General features: G+C 39.7%; 1 protein-coding gene across 1 annotated transcript; it reads left to right on the forward strand.

Annotated features, from left to right (window-relative positions):
• Positions 1–519: 519 nt before the first annotated feature.
• IL1A (interleukin 1 alpha) lies at positions 520–17,204 on the forward strand. The gene is made up of 7 exons (XM_064377809.1): positions 520–583; positions 1,246–1,300; positions 2,264–2,312; positions 3,221–3,443; positions 11,557–11,730; positions 13,474–13,595; positions 15,794–17,204. Exons 2-7 carry the CDS (start codon positions 1,254–1,256, stop codon positions 15,992–15,994), a joined length of 816 nt encoding a protein of 271 aa, XP_064233879.1. The 5' UTR covers positions 520–583; positions 1,246–1,253; the 3' UTR covers positions 15,995–17,204.
• Positions 17,205–20,296: the final 3,092 nt, after the last annotated feature.

A 20,296-nucleotide genomic window follows, 5' to 3' on the forward strand; every position in this document is an offset into this window, starting at 1 on the left:
CTAACCAGGAGCTTGTCACCCCATACTCTGAGGTGATTTATACCTTAATCAAGCAAACTTCCCTCTTCAGAAAAGATGGCTCATTTTCCCTCAAAAGCTGCCAGGAGCCGCCAAGTATTCTGCCAATTCACATTCAACCCTAGGGCACAATCAACAAATTCGGCCAGAACACAACTACTGCTACTATTAGAACTATTATTATTAATAAATTCCTCTTCAAATCTAACCACTTGACTTGCGATTTCAGGATTTCTCCCTTCCTCTTAGAAACTTGATAAGTTTCCTGTGCTTCCCTTTTTCTAAAACTGCATGTTTGTATAAAGCAAAGCAGTACACAAATGAACCAAGTCAATAACTTCTGGATTATCTTCAAACAACAATAATAATATCAGTTATGCCATCTTTCATTATTTTAGCCAGTATCAAAAACACAAAACTGAATTCTTCCTTGTAAATTCCCCCGTTTGACGACGCACTTTGTAGCCACGCCTATTTGAGACTTACAAAAGGCAAAGAAGACTGACTCAGGCTTAAGCTCCCAGCCAGAGAGGGAGTCATTTCATTGGCGTTGGAGTCAGCAAAGGTATTGTCCTCACATCTCTGGCTATTAAAGTATTTTTTGTTGTTGTTTTTCTCCTTGGCTGTTTTCTCTTGCATTGCCTTCTCTAAAGTTACAGCCTCTCCTTTGTTTGTCCCTCCCTGGTTTGGTGTGTGAGCTAGAATCACAGACAGATTTTAGAAAATGATTCTCTCATTTTACTGATAAGGACTGATTCGTTTCACTGAGGGACGGCAGAACTAGTTTCCTGTTAGGGCATCGGTGAATACAAATGAGGTTTCTCATGGGAGGGAATCTCTACTACTCAAAATTATTAGGAGAAATTTGAGCATTTCCAACTCTGTCTCTCTGTTACCTCTGTGTAAGGCAAATACCCTATTCTTGTGGTGTTTCTGTAACCTCTTCAAACTTTCATTGATTGAATGCCTGTTCTGTGCAGTACATTGGGTTGGACACTTAAGGAATACCAATATAAATAAAACATTCTGAAAGTAGTTTATGATCTAATAGAGGAGACAGGTACATAGCAAACTAATTCAAAGGAGCTAGAAGAATGGAGAAAATGCTGAACATGGAATAAGTCATTCAACAAAGTTTGCAAAAAGCATGAAGAGGAGGGGCTGTCCTCACAGGGATCTTGCTTAGAGGCTGGCTGGGCTGACAGCCGCTGGTGTTCTCTGTTGCAGAAGTCAAGATGGCCAAAGTTCCAGATATGTTTGAAGATCTGAAGAACTGTTACAGGTAAGAAATAAGATTTATCTCTTGTGATTTAATGAGGGTTTCAGGGCCCACCAGAATCCAGCTAAGCGTAACAGTGACCAGCATGGGGCCAGGCTGGCAGAGGCTATAGAGATACATACTAGTCCTGAAGTCAGAGCAGGTTCAGAAAAGACCCAGAAAAACTAAGCATTCAGCATGTTAAACTGAGATTACATTGGCAGGGAGACTGCAATTTTAGAAAAATTATTTTTGAGTGCTGCTGAGTCCTACATGAATTTCAACATGGACTTAGACACAGCCTCGATTGAGATCACATGCCCTGATACAAGAATAGGTTTTACTGGACTGAGAGAAAATCCATTCTCAGGAAAACTTGATCTCAGTCAGGAACAGGAAATGGCTCCACAGCAAGCTGGGCATGTGAACGCACATACACAGGCAAACCTCACTCAGATGTAGAAGAAAGGTAAATGATCACAAAGTTAAAATTACAGAACATATTAAACTAATATGATGTTTCCATTATCTGTAGTAAATACTAACACAAACGAGGCTGTCAAATTTTGCCTGGATATTTTACTAAGTATAAATTATTAAGTATGTGTAATGAAAGTAATGTGTAACGTATAATCTATTCAGTTAAAATAAAAACAAAGTGCTTCAAAAGCCTCTTTTCTCTTAAGGAGCTTAACATTGTTCCATGAACTTCAATTAAAATTCTTCAATTTTTTAGCCAAGTCCAATTTTTATAGATAAAGCACAGGTAAAGCTCAAAGCCTGTCTTGATGACTACTAATTCCAGATTAGTAAGGTACGAAGTACTCTACCTATGTGTATGTATAGAAGTCCTTAAATTTCAAGGATGACAGTAATGGCTGTGTGTATGCGTGTGACCCACAACTAATATGGTCATTAAAATGTGTTGGCCAGAGACCACAGTGACATAACAAACAGAATTACATTCTCATCATCTTATTTTGACAGTGAAAATGAAGAGTACAGTTCCTCCATTGACCATCTGTCTCTGAATCAAGTAAGCAATAACTGTAATTCTCATGGGACTGCTATTCTTACACAGTAGTTTCTTCATCAAAAGAGAACAGAAATGGCTTGAACCTTAGATGCGTTTGTTTTACCCTCACTAGAGGTCTAGAGACCTGCCTTTCTTCGTTATGAGACCAGCTGCTTCTCTAAACTAATAGTTGATGTGCGTCGGCTTCTCCCAGAACAGGAGAACTATCCCAAATCCCTAAGAACTGGAGTCTTCTAGCTTCATCATCCAGGCTTCTGGATGTTAGTTATGCTATCCTGACAGGCCCTACAAGCTGCTTCACCAGGGATCTGTCTCCTAACATAATGTGTTGTGGTTGTCCTCTCTGACACCAGCATCGGAGGTTAGAGAAAGTCTCCAAACATGAAGCTGAGGGAGAGGAAACAAGCCAATTGAAAGTGAGAAATCTACAGCCACTCACTAAGCTGTGTTATTGTGTTTGAAGATCACAAATAGACAGTATAAGTACTGCCTGGTATGTCTTCAGTACTGGCTTTAAAAGCTGTCCCCAAAAGAGTATTTCTAAAATATTTTGAGCATTGTTAAGTAGATTTTTAACCTCCTAAGAGGGCACTAATTAGAAAGCTAACAATCACTACAATCATTGTTAACCTATTTAGTTATAACATCTCATTTTTGAGCATGCAAATAAATGAAAAAAGTCCTCCTAAGAAATCATACATCTCTTTATCCTGGAAGAAAAGGAGGAAGGAAGGTGAGACAGAAGGGAGAGAGGGAGGAGAGAAGGAGGGAAGCCTAATGAAACACGAGTTACCTAAGTCCAGAATGGAGATCCTTCTCGCTACATCTGTTGAATACAGCACCTGTTGAATGGACTTTCATTCCCTGACCATGGACAGCCTCTCAGTTTCTATTCTCCTTCATAATAGAAATCCTTCTATGATGTAAACTATGGCTCACTCCATGAAGAATGCATGGATCAATCTGTGTCTCTGAATATCTCTGAAACCTCTAAGACATCCAAGTTTACCTTCAAGGAGAGTGTGGTGATAGTGTCGACCAACGGGAAGGTTCTGAAGAAGAGACGGTTGACTTTAAACCAATCCATCACTGATGATGACCTGGAGGCCATCGCCAATGACATAGAAGAAGGTAAGGGGTCAAGCACATTATATCCTTGCTTTCAAGGTTTTTTTTATTTTTTATTTTTTATTTTTTTATTTTATTGTACTTTAGGTTCTGGGGTACATGTGCAGATCATGCAGGATTGTTGCATAGGTACACACATGGCAATGTGGTTTGCTGCCTTCATCCCCCCATCACCTACATCTGGCATTTCTCCCCATGTTATCCCTCCCCATCCCTCCCTTGGCACCCACCAACAGACCCCAGTGTGTGATGCTCCCCTTCCTGTGTCCATGTGTTCTCATTGTCCAACACCCACCTGTGAGTGAGAACATGCAGTGTTTGATTTTCTGTTCTTGTGTCAGTTTGCTGAGAATGATGGTTTCCGGATTCATCCATGTCCCTATAAAGGACACAAACTCATCATTTCTTATGGCTGCATAGTATCCCATGGTGTGTATGTGCCACATTTTCCTTGTCCAGTCTATTGTCGATGGGCATTTGGGTTAGTTCCAGGTCTTTGCTATTGTAAACAGTGCCGCTATGATCATACGTGTGCATGTGTCTTTATAATAGAATGATTTATAATCCTTTGGGTATATACCCAGTAATGGGATTGCTGGGTCAAATGGAATTTCTATTTCTAGGTCCTTGAGGAAGCGCCACACTGTCTTCCACAATGGTTGAACTAGTTTACACTCCCACCAACAGTGTAAAAGAGTTCCTATTTCTCCACATCCTCTACAGCATCTGTTGTCTCCAGATTTTTTAATGATCACCATTCTAACTGGTGTGAGGTGGTATCTCAATGTGGTTTTGATTTGCATTTCTCTAATAATCAGTGATGATGAGCATTTTTTCATATGCTTGTTGGCCTCATGTATGTCTTCTTTTGAAAAGTGTCCATTCATATCCTTCTCCCACTTCTGGATTGGTTTGTTTGTTTTTTTCTTGTAAATCTGTTTTAGTTCTTTGTAGATTCTGGACGTTAGCCCTTTGTCAAATGAATAGTTTGCAAAAATTGTTTCCCATTCTGTTGGTTGCCAGTTCACTCTAATCATTGTTTCTTTTGCTGTACAGAAGCTCTGGAGTTTAATTAGGTCTCGTTTGTCTATTTTGGCTTTTGTTGCCAATGCTTTTGATGTTTTAGTCATGAAATCCTTGCCTATGCTTACATCCTGAATGGTTTTGCCTAGGTTTTCTTCTAGGGTTTTTATGGTGTTAGGTCTTATGTTTAAGTCTTTAATCAATCTGGAGTTAATTTTAGTGTAAGGTGTCAGGAAGGGGTCCAGTTTCTGCTTTCTGCACACTGCTAGCCAGTTTTCCCAGCACCATTTATTAAACAGGGAATTGTTTCCCCAATGCTTGTTTTTGTCAGGTTTGTCAAAGATCAGATAGTTGTAGATGTGTGACATTGCCTCCGAGGCCTCTGTTCTGTTCCATTGGTCTATAACTCTGTTTTGGTACCAGTACTATGCTGTTTTGATTACTGTAGTTTTGTAATATAGTCTGAAATCAGGTGGCGTGATGCCTCTGGCTTTGTTCATTTTGCTTAGGATTGTCTTGGCTTTGCAGGCTCTCTTTTGGTTCCATATGAAGTTTAAGGTGGTTTTTTCCAGATCTGTGAAGAAGGTCATTGGTAGTTTGATGGGGATAGCATTGAATCTATAGATGACTTTGGGCAGCATGGCCATTTTCATGGTATTGATTCTTCCTAACCATGAGCATGGAATGCTTCTCCATTTGTTTGTGTCCTCTTTTATTTCCTTGAGCAGTGGTTTGTAGTTCTCCTTGAAGAGGGCGTTTACATCCTTTGTTATTGCATTCCTAGTATTTTATTCTCTTTGTAGCAATTGTAAATGGGAGTTTGCTCATGATTTGGCCCTGTTAGTCTGTTATTGGTGTATAGAAATGCTTGTGATTTCTGCACATTGATTTTGTATCCTGAGACTGCTGAAGTCGCTTATCAGTTTAAGGAGATTTTGGGCTGAGATGATAGGGTCTTCTAAATATACAATCATGTCATCTGCAAATAGAGACAGTTTGACTTCCTCCTTTCCTAATTGAATACCTTTTATTTTCTTTCTTGCCTGATAGCTCTGGCTAGAACTTCCAAATACTATATTGAATAGGAGTGGTGACAGAGGACATCCTTGTCTAGTGCTGGATTTCAAAGGGAATGCTTCCAGTTTTTGCCCATTCAGTATGATATTGGCTGTAGGTTTGTCATAAATAGCCTTTATTATTTTGAGATATGTTCCTTCGATACCTAGTTTATTGAGAGTTTTTAGCATAAAGTGCTATTGAATTTTGTCGAAGGCCTTCTCTGCATCTATTGAGAGAATCATGTGGTTTTTGTCTTTGGTTCTGTTTATGTGGTGAATTACGTTTACAGACTTGCGTATGTTGAACCAGCCTTGTATCCCCAGGATGAAGCCTAATTGATCATGATGGATAAGCTTTTTGATGTGCTGTTGCAATCGGTTTGCCAGTATTTTATTGAAGATTTTTGCATCTCTGTTTATCATGGATGTTGGCCTGAAGTTTTCTTTTCTTGTTGAGTCTCTGCCGGGTTTTGCTATCAGGATGATGTTGGCCTCATAAAATGATTTGGGGAGGATTCTGTCTTTTTGGATTGTTTGGAATAGTTTCAGAAGGAATGGTACCAGCTCTTCTTTGTACATCTGGTAGAATTCCGCTGTGAACCTGTCTGGACCTGGACTTTTATGGTTGGTAAGCTATTAATTGTTGCCTCAACTTCAGCCCTTGTTATTGATCAGTTCAAGGTTTCAACTTCTTCCTCGTTTAGGCTTGGGAGGGTGCAAGTGTCCAGGAATTTATCCGTTTCTTCCAGGTATACTGGTTTATGTGCATAGAGTTGTTTGTAGTAATCTCTGATTGTAATTTGTATTTTTTTGGAGTCAGTGATGATATCCCCTTTATCATTTTTTATTGCGTCTGATTCTTCTCCCTTTTCTTTTTTATTAATCTGGATAGCAGTCTGTCTATTTTGTTGATCTTTTCCAAAAACCAGCTCCTGGGTTTATTGATTTCTTTGAAGGATTTTTTGTGTCTCTATCTCCTTCAGTTCTGCTCTGATCTTAGTTATTTCTTGTCTTCTGCTAGCTTTTGAGTTTTTTTAATCTTCTTCCTCTAGCTCTTTCAATTTTGACGATAGGGTATCGATTTTAGATCTTTCCTTGCTTCTCTGGTAGGCATTCATTGCTATAAATTTCCCTCTAGACACTGCTTTAAATGTGTCTCAGAGATCCTGGTATGTTTTGTCTTCGTTCTCATTGGTTTCAAAGATCATCTTTATTTCTGCCTTCATTTCATTGTTTATCCCGTTGACATTCAGGAGCCAGTTGTTCAGTCTCCAAGAGAAAGTTGTGCGGTTCTGAGTTAGTTTCTTAATTCTGAGTTCTAATTTGATTGCACTGTGGTCTGAGAGACTGTTTGTTATGATTTCCGTTCTTTGGCTGAGGAGTGATTTACTTCCAATTATGTGGTCAATTTTAGAGTAGGTGCGATGTAGTGCTGAGAAGAATGTATATTCTATGGATTTGGGATGGAGATTTCTGTAGATGTCTATTAGGTCCACTTGGTCCAGATCTGAGTTCAAGTCCTGGATATCCTTGTTAATTTTCTGTCTCGTTGATCTGTCTAATATTTACAGTGGAGTGTTAAAGTCTCCCACTGTTATTGTGTGGGAGTCTAAGTCTCTTTGTAGGTCATTAAGAACTTGCTTTATGAACCTGGGTGCTCCTGTATTGGGCATGTATATATTTAGGATCATTAGCTCTTCTTGATGCATTGATCCTTTTACCATCATGTAATGCCCTTCTTCATCTCTTTTGATCTTTGTTGGTTTAAAGTCCATTTTATCAGAGACCAGGATTGCAACTCCTGCTTTTTTTGCTCTCCATTTGCTTGATAAATCTTCCTCCATCCCTTTATTTTGAGCCTATGTGTGTCCTTGCACGTGAGATATGTTTCCTGAATACAGCACACCAATGGGTTTTGACTTTTTATCCAATTTGCCTGTCTGTGTCTTTTGATTGGGGCATTTAGTCCATTTACATTTAAGGTTAATATTGTTATGTGTGAATTTGAAGCTGCCATTTTGATGCTAGCTGGTTGTTGTGCCCGTTAGTTGACACATTTTCTTTATTGTATCAATGGTCTTTACCATTTGGTACGTTTTTGGAGTGGCTGGTACTGGTTGTTCCTTTCCTTGTTTAGTGCTTCTTTCAGGAGCTCTTGTAAAGCAGGCCTGATGGTGACGAAATCTCTCAGCAATTGTTTGTCCATAAAGGATTTTCTTTCTCCTTCACTTATGAAGCTTAGTTTGGCTGGATGTGAAATTCTAGGTTGAAAGCTCTTTTCTTTAAGGATGTTGAATATTGGCCCCCACTCTCTTCTGGATTGTAGAGTTTCTGTGAGAAATCCACTGTGAATCTGATGGACTTCCCTTTGTGGGTAACCTGACCTTTCTCTCTGGCTGCTCTTAGTATTTTCTCCTTCATTTCAACCCTGGTGAATCTGACGATTATGTGCCTTGGGGTTGCTCTTCTTCAGGAATATCTTTGTGGTGTTCTCTGTATTTCCTGGACTTGAATGTTGGCCTGCCTTGCTAGGGAAGTTGGGGAAGTTCTCCTGGATAATATCCTGAAGAGTGTTTTCCAGCTTGGATTCATTCTCTCTGTCACATTCAGATACACCTATCAAATATAGATTAGGTCTTTCCACATAATCCCATATTTCTTGGTGGCTTTGTTCATTTCTTTTCACTCTTTTTTCTCTATTCTTGCCTTCTAGTTTTATTTCATTGAGTTGATCTTCAGTCTCTGATATCCTTTCTTCTGCTTGGTTGATTCGGCTATTGAAACTTGTATATGCTTGGCGAAGTTCTCGTGCTGTGTTTTTCAGCTCCATCAAGTCATTTATATTCTTCTCTAAGCTGTTCATCCTAGTTAGCATCTCATCTAACCTTTTTTCTAGGTTCTTAGTTTCCTTGCATTGGGTTAGAACATGTTCTTTTAACTCTGAGAAGTTTGTTATTACCCACCTTCTGAAGCCTGTTTCTGTCGATTCATCCGATTCATTCGCCATCCATCTTTGATCCCCAGCTGGTGAGGAGGAGTTGTGATCCCTTTGAGGAGGAGAGGCGTTCCAGTTTTTGGTGTTTTCCTCCTTTTTGGGCTGGTTTCTTCCCATCTTAGTGGTTTTATCTATCTGTGGTCTCTGTAGTTGGTGACTTTTGGATGGGGTCTCTGAGTGGATGTCCTTTTTGTTGATGTTGAAGCTATTTCTTTCTGCTTCTTAGTTTTCCTTCTAACAGTCAGGCCCCTCTGCTGCAGAACCATTGGAGGTCCACTCCAGACCCTGCTCACCTGGGGATTGCCTGTGGGGGCTGCAGAACAGCAAGGGTTGCCACAGGTTTCTTCCTCTGTTATCCTCATCCCAGATGGGCACCCTCCAGATGTCGGCCTTATCTACCCTTTGTGCAGTGTCTCTTTGGGTATACAGGGGTCAGGGAGCTGCTTGAGGAGAGAGCCAGTCCCTTATAGGAGCCCAAGTGCTATGCTGGGAGCTCCGCTGTTCCATGCAGAGCTGCTGGGCAGCTACCTTTAAGTCTGCTGCAGCTGAACTCATAACCGCCTCTTTTCCCAGGTGCTCTGTCCCAGGAAGGTCGGCTTTATTTATAAGTCCCTGTAGTGCTGCTGCCTTGTCTTTATAGATACCCTGCCCTGCTGGAGTAGTCTAGTCACAGTCTGACAGCAGAGGCATTGCTGAGCTGCTGCAGGCTCTGCCCAGCTGCTGTGTGAACTGCCTCAGTTGTGGCAGACTGCCTCGGTAGTAGGGAGCACCCTTTCCCCCACTGAGCTGGATGGTCCTGGGTCCAGCTGCGCTTGTTGTGAAGCTCTCAATCCAGAGCTTTTCAGATTGCTTGTTTTGTGGGGGTGGTACCCACCGAGCCAGATCCCCTGGCTCCCTGTCTTAGCCCCCTCCCTTTCAGTTGAATGGCCGGCTCTGTCCCCAGGCATTCCGGGCACCAGCCAAAATGGCAGCCCAGACTTGTGTGAGTTTCTGTGCGCAGATGCTGCACTAGCTGAAACCGCCATGCTGAAAACCCGTGGTGCTTTTCGGCCCGGGAATCATCTGGTCTGTGGGCAGTGAAAACTTGTTTGGAAATGCGGTGAGCACTCACGCTCGGCACTGCTCTAGCTGGGAACTGCACTCCAGAGCTGTTCCTATTTGGTCATCTTGGATTGCATCCCGCTTTCAAGTTTTAAGCAAGTGGCAACAAGAGAATATATGGGAAAATAAAACCTGGAGTCAGAATAACAAGAAAACAACCAAGCATTAGTCTGGTAACTATATAGAAGATAAATTAATTTTTATCCTTCTCCAGGAGGGAGAGATGAGCAGTGGCCCAAATCTAGAATACTTGCTTATAGCTTTATTTCTTGTCCATATTGTAAAGGTTGTGTGACTTTTAGCCTTTCAGGAGAAAGCAGTAATAACACCACTTACAAGCTATGTTCCTCTCATGCTAACTATGCCTCCTTGAGCATGTTACATAATCTTTTGTGATTCAGTTTCCTCTACTGTAAAATGGAGATAATCAGAGTCCCACACTCACTGGATTGTTGTAAAGATTAAGAGTCTCATGCTATACAGTCTGAGCTAGCTGGGCCCTCCTGACTGTTGAAAAGATTAAATGAGTCAACATTCCCTAACTTCTGGATTAGAATAATGTCTGATACCTAGTAAGCACCCAATAAATGTTAGCGATTATTATTACTACTACTACTACCTGTATGAATACTACCAGCAATACTAATTTATTAATGATTGGATTCTGTCTAAACCTCACAAGAATCCTACCTTCTTATTTTACCTGAAAGGGAATTAAGCTCATTGAGATAGGTAAACAGCCCAACGGCACACATCTGTAAGTGAGAGAGCCTCAAATCTAATTCAGTTTTACCTGAGTATAAAAATCATGGCTTCTCTTCCATGCCTTTACTGTAGAAGCCTCTACGTGAACTATAAACCCAATATTCCTGTTTTTAAGATAATACTTAAGCAATAACACACGTTCACCTAGAAGATTTTAAAATGTAACAAAATACAAAAAATAAAAATCACTCATATTGCCACTGAGAGTTTACTACTGCCAGCACTGTTTCCTTAAAGTCTTCTGTATACAAATACCCACATGTGAACAAATGTGTCTAATATTATTAAGATCACACTATTTACAACTTTACATCCAGCTTTTCTTACTCAACAATGTATCAAGAAGATTTTCGGGTGCCCATTTTTCACCATTATAAGCAAGGCAACAATGAACATCTGTATAAATATTCATTTCTCTCACCCTTTATTTCCTTAGAATATATTTCTAGAAGTAGAATTTCCCAGTGCCATGAGGATTTGTGATGGTATTTATACATGCCACTTTGCAGAAAGGTGGTGGATCTTTACTCTCAGTGCATATATAATGATTTTTAATGCATTCATTTTTTTCTCAGAGTGTATTCATTTGAAAACATAGATGGGAAATACTGGTAGTTTTCCTGATCAGTTAGAAACACCCAAACAGGGGCCAGGTGCGGTGGCTCACGCCTGTAATCCCAGCACTTTGGGAGGCCGAGGCGGGTGGATCACGAGGTCAAGAGATCGAGACCATCTTGGTCAACATGGTGAAACCCCGTCTCTACTAAAAATACAAAAAATTAGCTGGGCATAGTGGCACGTGCCTGTAATCCCAGCTACTCAGGAGGCTGAGGCAGGAGAATTGCCTGAACCTGGGAGGCGGAGGTTGCGGTGAGCCAAGAAACACCCAAACAATGAAAAATGAGAAAGTTGCACAAATAGTCTTTTTTAAAAACAACAAAACTATTGCCTGAAGAATCGAAGTTTAAAAAGAAGCACATAAGTAACAGTAAGGATAATCCTAAAAAATGAATTCTGCTGATGACTGGGTGATTTTACTTCTCTCTGCTTCCTCATCTGGATTGGAATATTCCTAATGTCCCCTCCAGAACTATTTTCCCTGCTTGTACTAGAGTGTGCATATCATCTGTGTTTGTACATAGACATTAATCAGAACTTGTGATCATGGTTTTAGAAATCATCAAGCCCAGGTCAGCACCTTTCAGCTTCCTGAGCAATGCAAAATACAACTTTAATAAGACCAGGAAACACCAATTCATCCTGAATGTCGCCCTCAATCATCAAAGTATAATTCAAACCAACGATCAGCACCTCATGACTACTGCATTACAAAATCTGGATGAAGCAGGTATATTGAAATAGCACTAGGCATTTCTGTCATCTTCCCCTCCTTTCATTTACTTATTTACTTATTTCAATCTTTCTGCTTGCAAAAAACACACCTCTTCAGAGTCCTGGGTTGCACAATTATTCTAGAATAGCTTGAAGCACAGAGACCCTGTAAAAATCCCACGCCAGGGCAGAAGTTTCAACTAAATCTGGAAGTTCCACAAGAGAGAAGTTTCCTATCTTTGAGAGCACAGAGTCGTGCACAAAGCTTGCTGATGTACTCTACTTCCTTTGTTCTTTCAGACATTCTTACCCCCAATTTTAAAACTGAGGAAACTGACTGTCAGACATATTAAATGACTTTCTTAGATTTACCCAGAAGCCAATGAAGAACAATTGCTCTCCTTTAAAAAGTCTATTGATCAACCTCACAAGTGACACCAAACCAGGAAGGTCTTTATTATCTCTGATAACATACTCGTGAGGCAAAACCACCAATGAGCTACAAATATGGCCTAAATGATGAAGTTTAGTGTCCAAAACCTTTTATCACACACATGCAATTTTCATGGCAGACATGTTTTATTTTCAGGACATATCAACAGTATACATATTTTAAAAGGTCCAGAGAGGCAACTTTGCAATAAACAAGCAAGACTTTTTCTGATTGGATTCACTTTAGCTAACACACTACATTTAGCTTTCAACTCTACATTTACAAATTATTTTGTGTTCTTTTTTCTTCCTCAGTATTATTTCCACAATTTTCCCAATATTGACATCATATATGTATTTGCCATTTTTAATGGCACTAGACAATTCATTCATGTTGCTATGTTGGTCCATTGGGTTTATTCTAAATAGCTTGTTTGCACATATCTTTGTATATATTATTTTTTCTCCTATCCGGTGATTTCTTTGGCGCATATCCCAAAGTGGAATGCCTAGATTAATGGGCATAAATAATTTGACAGTTCTTATTAAGCTTTATTCTCTTGGTAAAAACTGAACTACTTTTCAGTATCACTAGCAACATATGAGTGTGTCATATGTTCCTAAACTCCTCCATGTTAGGTCAGGGTTTAGGAACATATGATACATGTTAGGTCATTGTAAACTCATGATCTAAAAAATTACAAGGTCTTGGCCAGGTGCAGTGGCTCATGCCTGTAATTCCAGCACTTCAGGAGGCCGAGGCGGGTGGATCACAAGGTCAGGAGTTCAAGACCAGCCTGGCCAAGATGTTGAAACCCCGTCTCTACTAAAAATACAAAAATTAGCAGGGTGTGGTGGCGGGCACCTGTAATCCCAGCTACTCAGGAGGCTGAGGCAAGAGAATTGCTTGAACCTGGGAGGCGGAGGTTGCAGTGAGCGGAGATCACGCCATTACACTCCAGCCTGGGTCACAGAATGAGACTCCGTCTCAAAAAAAAAAAAGAAAGAAAGAAATAACAAGGTCTTATCCCACTAATGAAATTATAAGAGATTCAACACTTATTCAGCCCCCAAGAATTCATTCCATGTAGAAAATTCTAAGAACATTAACCAAGTATTTACCTGCCCGGTGAGTGTGGCAGACATTGTGGAGGATACAAAGATGTATAGAATTCCATTCCTGACTTCTAGGTATTTACACCATAAGTGGGGACCTAACTACACATACACACACACACACACAATCATGCACACACAATCTACATCAACACTTGATTTTATACAAATACAATGAATTTACTTCCTTTTTGGTTCTTCTCTTCACCAGCGAAATTTGACATGGATGCTTATATATCATCAAAGGATGACAAAGATTATGTGACTCTAAGAATCTCAAAAACTCGACTGTATGTGAGTGCCCAAGATGAAAACCAACCGGTGTTGCTGAAGGTCAGTTTCCCTTTGTCTCCACCTTGCCCTCATTTACATCTCATATGTTTGTAAATAAGCCCAATAGGCAGATACCCCTAACAGGGTGACACCGTCCTCTTTCCTTCCTACCACAGCCCCCACCTGCCCACCCCACTCCCATTGACTCCAGAGGCATGCCTAGGCAGGATCTGTAAGAAAATATAATAGAGGTGGCAAAAGTAAATAAGAGATAAATTACTTTCTTCTTTCTTTTTCCTTTCCTTGCCTGACCCTGTTCACCTCCCATCCCAGGGCATCCATTTATTCCATTCATCTTTACTGACATCTATTATCTGACCTACACGATATTAGACATTAGGACAATGTGGCCTGCCTCCAAGAACTCAAATAAGCCAACTGAGATCGGAGAGAATTAATCACCTGCCAATGGGCACAAAGCAAAAGGCTGGGAGCCAAGTCCCAAAATGGGCCTTGCTGCTTCCAGTGCCCCTCTCTCTGCATTGATGCCAGCATAATTCCTCATCCCAGCCCTACCTCTACTACGACTTTCCCCCTCAAACACACACACACACACACACACACAAACTATAACCTTAGATGTTTTCTCTACTGATAAGTAGGTGACTCAATTTGTAAGTGTGTAATCCAAGATCTTCTATCCCCAACTAGAATTTATGTGCCTGACTGTGCTTTTCTACTTGAATCAAGTCATGTCCACAGAGTAGGGCAGTAGCTTATTCATATCAATGAATAAAGGCTAGCATTATTCATTGATAGCCTTTTATTTTTCAGGCATAGTGCCAACAGCTGTATAGACAGTGTGCATCAAAATCCCTGGTCTCATAGAACTTGGTCTTCTAGAGGATATGGAAAATAGATAACCCAAACAACTAACAAAAGAGCAAGATGCTAAAAAAAAAAAAAAAAAAAAAAAAAAAAAAAAAAAAAAAGAATAGAGTGCTAAGATAAGTGGGAGAGTGCTATTTAGACAAAGTGGTAAGAATAATGCTCCTTGTGAGATGAGAGCTGCCAACAGGAGGGGGCAGGTCATGGTTGGGGGTTTGGGGGCAGAACATTCAGAGGGGTCTGAATGTACCCAGGCCCTACAACTTCAAGATCGTAAAGGACAGTCCCAAGCATCAGAAGAAGCACTCTTGGAACTGGGGCATTGTGAGAAGGAGGAAAAATATGTAGGGACTAGTGCTTGCAGAGCTTGCATCTGGATTTCTTTTGAGGTACAATGAAAAGCCATTAATGGATTTCAAACAGAGAAATGCCCTGACCTCACTTATATTTCCTAAAATAGAAAACAGATCAGAAGAAAGGCAATAGAGAAAGCAGAAAGTCCAATGAGGAGGTTTAGCAGCAGTCATGAGGGTGAGGTAAGGAAAAGAGGTGGAAAGAAATAGAATCGGGTTATATTTTGGAGACAGAACCAACAGGAGAAAGAGGAGAAACACCATTTACTGATAAAGGAAAACCTAGAAGAGGAATAGGTTTGGGAAATAAATCCTTGCTGACATCAGAAACCCCAAGGAAGCCTCAAACGTATATTTACTTGCTTTAGATTTTAAAAAGTAGGAAAGAAGCATCTCAACTTGGAATCTGAAATCTATTTTTCCATAGAAGCTTTGTTAAATTATACTCATACTCACAAGAAAAGTACATTCTAAGGAGAGTATATCGAAAGAGTTTAGCTACTGATATACTTAGGAATTTTGCGTGTGTGTGTGTGTTTAACCTTCATCTGTTGACTTAAATACTGAGATAAATGTCATCTAAATACTAAATTGATTTCCCAAAGGTATGATTTGTTCACTTAAAGATCAAAATGTTTAGAGGGCTTAGAATCACCAGTGCTCAGATTTGATGCAAAATGCTGTAGGCCTGTGTTGAAGGCAGGACAGAAACAATGTTTCACTCCTACCTGCCTGGATACAGTGAGATACTAGTGTCATTGGCAATCTTCATAACTAATTTAGATCTCTCTCCAATCAAATAAGGAGATCAACCCTTATTGATAGACATGGCCACACATCTAATAGGATGTAATAAATGCTTGCTGAATGAACAAATAAATGAAGAGCCTATAGCATCATGTTACAGCCATAGTCCTAAAGTGCTGTTTCTCATGAAGGCCAAATGCCAAGGGATTGAGCTTCAGTCCTTTTTCTAACATCTTGTTCTCTAACTGAATTATCTTCTTTTCTGCATAGGAGATGCCTGAAATACCCAAAACCATCACAGGTAGTGAGATCAACCTCCTCTTCTTCTGGGAAACTCAAGGAACTAAGAGCTACTTCAGATCAGTTGCCCATCCAGATTTGCTTATTGCCACAGTGCAAGACAGTTTGGTGTGCTTGGCAAGGGGACCACCCTTTATCACTGACTTTCAGATACTGGAAAACCAGACTTAGCTCTGGAGTCTACTCACTTGTGCACTGTTGACAGTTTATATGTACCATGTACATGAAGAAGCTAAATCTTTTACTGTTAGTCATCTGCTGAGCATGTGCTGAGCCTTTGTGATTCTAAATGAATGTTTACACTCTTTGTAAGAGAGGAACAATGTCTAGTGGAAGCAACACTAACATATAATGTGGTTTGTTATTTAAAGAACACCCTATACTTTGCATAGTACCAATCATTTTAATTATTATTCTTTATAATAATCTTAGGAGGACCAGAGCTACTGAATGTGGCTACCAAAAAGACTCTACCCATGTTACAGATGGGCAAATCAAGGCATAAGAAAAGTAAGAAATATGCACAATAACAGTTGAAATGAGAACCCACAGACCTAGGATTCCATTTCAGCTGTTTGCCTTCTACTTTTAAGTTGCTGATTAACTCTTAATTAAATAGCATAAGTTTCTGGGACCTCAGTTTTATTGTTTTCAAAACGGAGGGAATAATAGCCAAGGCTTCCTGCCTCAACAGTTTTGTATGCTAATCAGGGAGGTCATTTTGATAAAGTACTTCTTGAAGCTCAGCCTCAAGAATAAGGCAAAACATGAAATGTTATTTTTAAATTACTATTTTTATATATGTATTTATAGATATATTTAAGATAATTATAACGTATTATATTTATGGGAGCTCCTTGCATCCTCCACAATAGCAGACAGTGTTTTCCAGGATGAGGAAGTTTGATTTTATTAATACAAGGCATTTTGGTCCAAGTTGTGCTTATTCCATAGTCATGAAACTCTGCATTCTAGTACTTGCGAGTCCTGTAATTATGTAATAAATGTACATTAATTACTTTGAGCCGATAATTGGTCTGATCTTTGACTCTTTTGCCTTTAAACTTGCCTGGGCATTCTCGTTTCATTTAATTCCATCTGCAATAAAGTCCTACAAGCTAAAATGAGACGAACTCAACTTTGACGACCATGAGACTACTGTTATCAAAACTTTCTTTTCTGGAATGTAAGCAATGTTTCTTCTAGGTGCTAAAAATTGTGATCAGACCATAGTGTTACCTTATTATCAACAATAGTGAGTTCATTGTTATCAGTCATAACTGAATAAAGTTTGCAACAAAATTCTCTGACACATAGTTATTCATTGTCTTTATCATTATTTTACTGCATGGTAATTAGGGACAAATGGTAAATGTTTACATAAATAACTGTATTTAATGTTACTTTATAAAACCAAATCGAGATTTTATATTTTTTTCTCTCCTCTTTGTTAGCTGCCAGTATGCATAAATGGGATCAGAATGATAATATTTCCGGGTTTACTTAAAGCTCACATTACACATACACAACACATGTATTCCTATCTTTATACAAACACGCATACAGAGCTACACTAAAAACAACTGATAGGCCAGGTAAGGTGGCTCAGACCTGTAATCCCAGCACTTTGAGAGACCAAGGCAGGAGGATTACTTGAGGTCAGGAGTTTGAAACCAGCCTGGGAAACATAGTAAGACCTTGTTTTTACAAAAAATAAAATGAAAGTTAGCTGGACATGGTGGTGCGCACCTGTACTCCCAGCTACTCAGGAGGCTGAGGTAGGCGGATCAATTAAGCCTGGGAGATGGAGGCTTCAGTGAGCCATGATCACACCACTGCACCCCAACCTGGGCAACAGAGTGAGATCCGGTCTCAAAGAATAAATAAATAAATAAATATGTTAAAAAATAGAAAAAAGAATTTTAAAAGAACTAATAGATCCAAGCATGAATGCAAGATATATTTAGTTGGAAAATCAAGGGATCTTGGAATTAGGTGTGGTAGATTTGGGGAAGGAGTAGTCTAAGATGACCCTGTTTCTTGGTACTGGAGACTGGATGAGTGGCAGCGTCTTAACCATATTTTTGGTAGAAATATGGAAGTCTTCTCCATTCCAGGATGAACGATGAGTAAAATTTTAGACATGCTATTTGAGCTACTAGAAAGACATTCGAGTGCAGATGTACAATGGGCAGATGACAAGGTATCTGGACCTCAGAAAAATAATTGTATATAGATAGATACGGGAGACATCAGCAGGTATGTAGCAAACAAAATCGTAAAAGTGACGTCAAAGGGAGAAAAGAAGTATACAGTGAACACTGTTGGTTGTCCATGCAATTGCCATCCCTCCTTCTTCCTTACTGACAGAACCCTGATTTCATTGAGAACTCAACATGCCCTGCCACAAAGGATGAATCCAATTGGTTTAAGATTATGTTCATTCTATTCTTACATGACTAAGTCATGTTGACTTAATCCTATCAATTGAGATGTCAATCTGGAAACAACTTCTGGGAAAGATTTTCTACCCTGATAAAAGACAGAGCCATATAGAAGGTCCTTTATCATCCTTATTTCTTAAATGGGGTATGTTCTATGAGGATGTGAAGCTCAGAACTGTGGTCACCAACTTGTAACCACTGGGAAGTCAGAGCCACACACTGAAGAATGCAGAGTGGAAGGAGCAAAAGAGCCAGCATCTCTGACAACACTGTTATACCGAGATCCTACCTCCGGATTTTAAGAAAACAAGAAATGCTACTGTTTTTAAGCCATTTTCATGGGGTTTGCCATGGCTTGCAGTCAAACCTATCTTAACTGATACGGAGCGCCACAGAGACCTGGTCTCTCGTTTGTCTCACCCTGTTCTTTCTAGCAGCCATGACTTTCCTAGGGTTTCCTTACCCTGGAATTACAAGTGTGAGCCCCTGCACCCAGCCTTCACCAAAGAAAGTTCTTATTATAACCTGATTTCCTGCATATTTGTCTTCAGGAAGAGGAGGTGCTAGTTAGAGGTGTGAGTGTCAGATTTATTCTACGATTCTAACCCTGTTATTAAGTAAAACTGGCTCTCTATCTTATAATTTAGTCTTTTTGAATTTAGAATACTATAAAGAGAACAGACTTCGGAATCAGGACTGGATTCAAATCTCATTTACTTTGTGATTTGGGCCAGTCTTTTAATCTCTCAATATCAGTCTCCTTACCTGTAAAAATGGAGATAGTAATTACTATTAACACATCAAAGGTTTGTAATATCAAATAAGATAAAATACAGAAAGAACTTAGCACAGTACCAGGGATTTATAGTGTTTGATTCATTCACTATTTTACTTAAGAGTAGCTGTTATGGCTTTTACTTAGTGAATATATCCCTGAGAATCTAATCCACAATCAAGTCAATTAAATCAAGTTCCTGAATCCACACTGAGGATTGGCTCAAGCAATCCTCCCACCTGGGTGAAGGTAAATATTCCACAAACCATCAGGTAAAGTCACTTGAAGAGCCACTTAGCCATCCTCGGTGACTTCAACCCAGCCATGCTTATTTTCTTTTTGGAGTTGGGCGGGTGGTTCATAGAAATGGGGGTCTCTCTCTGTTTCCCAGGCTGGTCTCAAATGCCTGGCTTCAAGCAATCCTTCCACCTTGGCTTCCCAAAGTGCTGGGATTACAGGCATGAACCACTGTAACCAGCCTGTATTTTTATTTTTACCATTGCATTTAGCAAAGTCTCTCATCATATTGTTGTAGACAAGATGGAGACAAATGGACTATAAGAGCTAATAGTATTATTGAATGGGCTTGTGGCTACTTATACATAGTATGGTTACTGTATTGAAGGGATCTTTAAAAGGAGAAAGCCCTATTCATTCAAAAGATATTTGTTGAGTTTCTATTTGGTGCCAAGAACAATGGATATAGTGGCCTGCCCTCAGTTTACAGACTAGCAGGGAGAAAGATAAGCAAATAATCCAGCTAATCACAGTTCTTGAGAAAAGGATGTTTTGTCTGAGACTGAAGGATGATTAAGACTCACAAAGAGACCAGCCTGGCCAACATGGCAAAACCCTGTCTCTTTTGTAATTATTTTTTTAAAATTACAAAAAAAAAATTACCTGGCCATGGTGGCAGGCTTCTGTAATCCCAGCTACTCAGGAGACTGAGGCACCAGAATCACTTGAACCCGGGAGGTGGAGGTTGCAGTGAGCTGAAATCACACCACTGTATTCCAGCCTGGGCAACAGAGGGAGACATCATCTAAAAAAAATAAATAAATAAAATTGACCCAATTTAAAAATGGGCAAAGAATCTGAATTGATATGATATATACAAATGGTCAGTAAACACATGAAAAGATGCTCAACATCATTAGTCATCAAGGAAATACAAACAAAAACCAAATGAGATACCACTCCACACCCACTAGGATGGTTGTAATTTAGAAGATGGACAATAACAAGTGTTGCTGA

Source organism: Aotus nancymaae, unplaced genomic scaffold (assembly GCF_030222135.1).
Source record: "Aotus nancymaae isolate 86718 unplaced genomic scaffold, 86718_ANA_hifiasm-v0.15.2.pri h1tg000017l, whole genome shotgun sequence".
Taxonomy (NCBI): Eukaryota; Metazoa; Chordata; class Mammalia; order Primates; family Aotidae; genus Aotus; species Aotus nancymaae.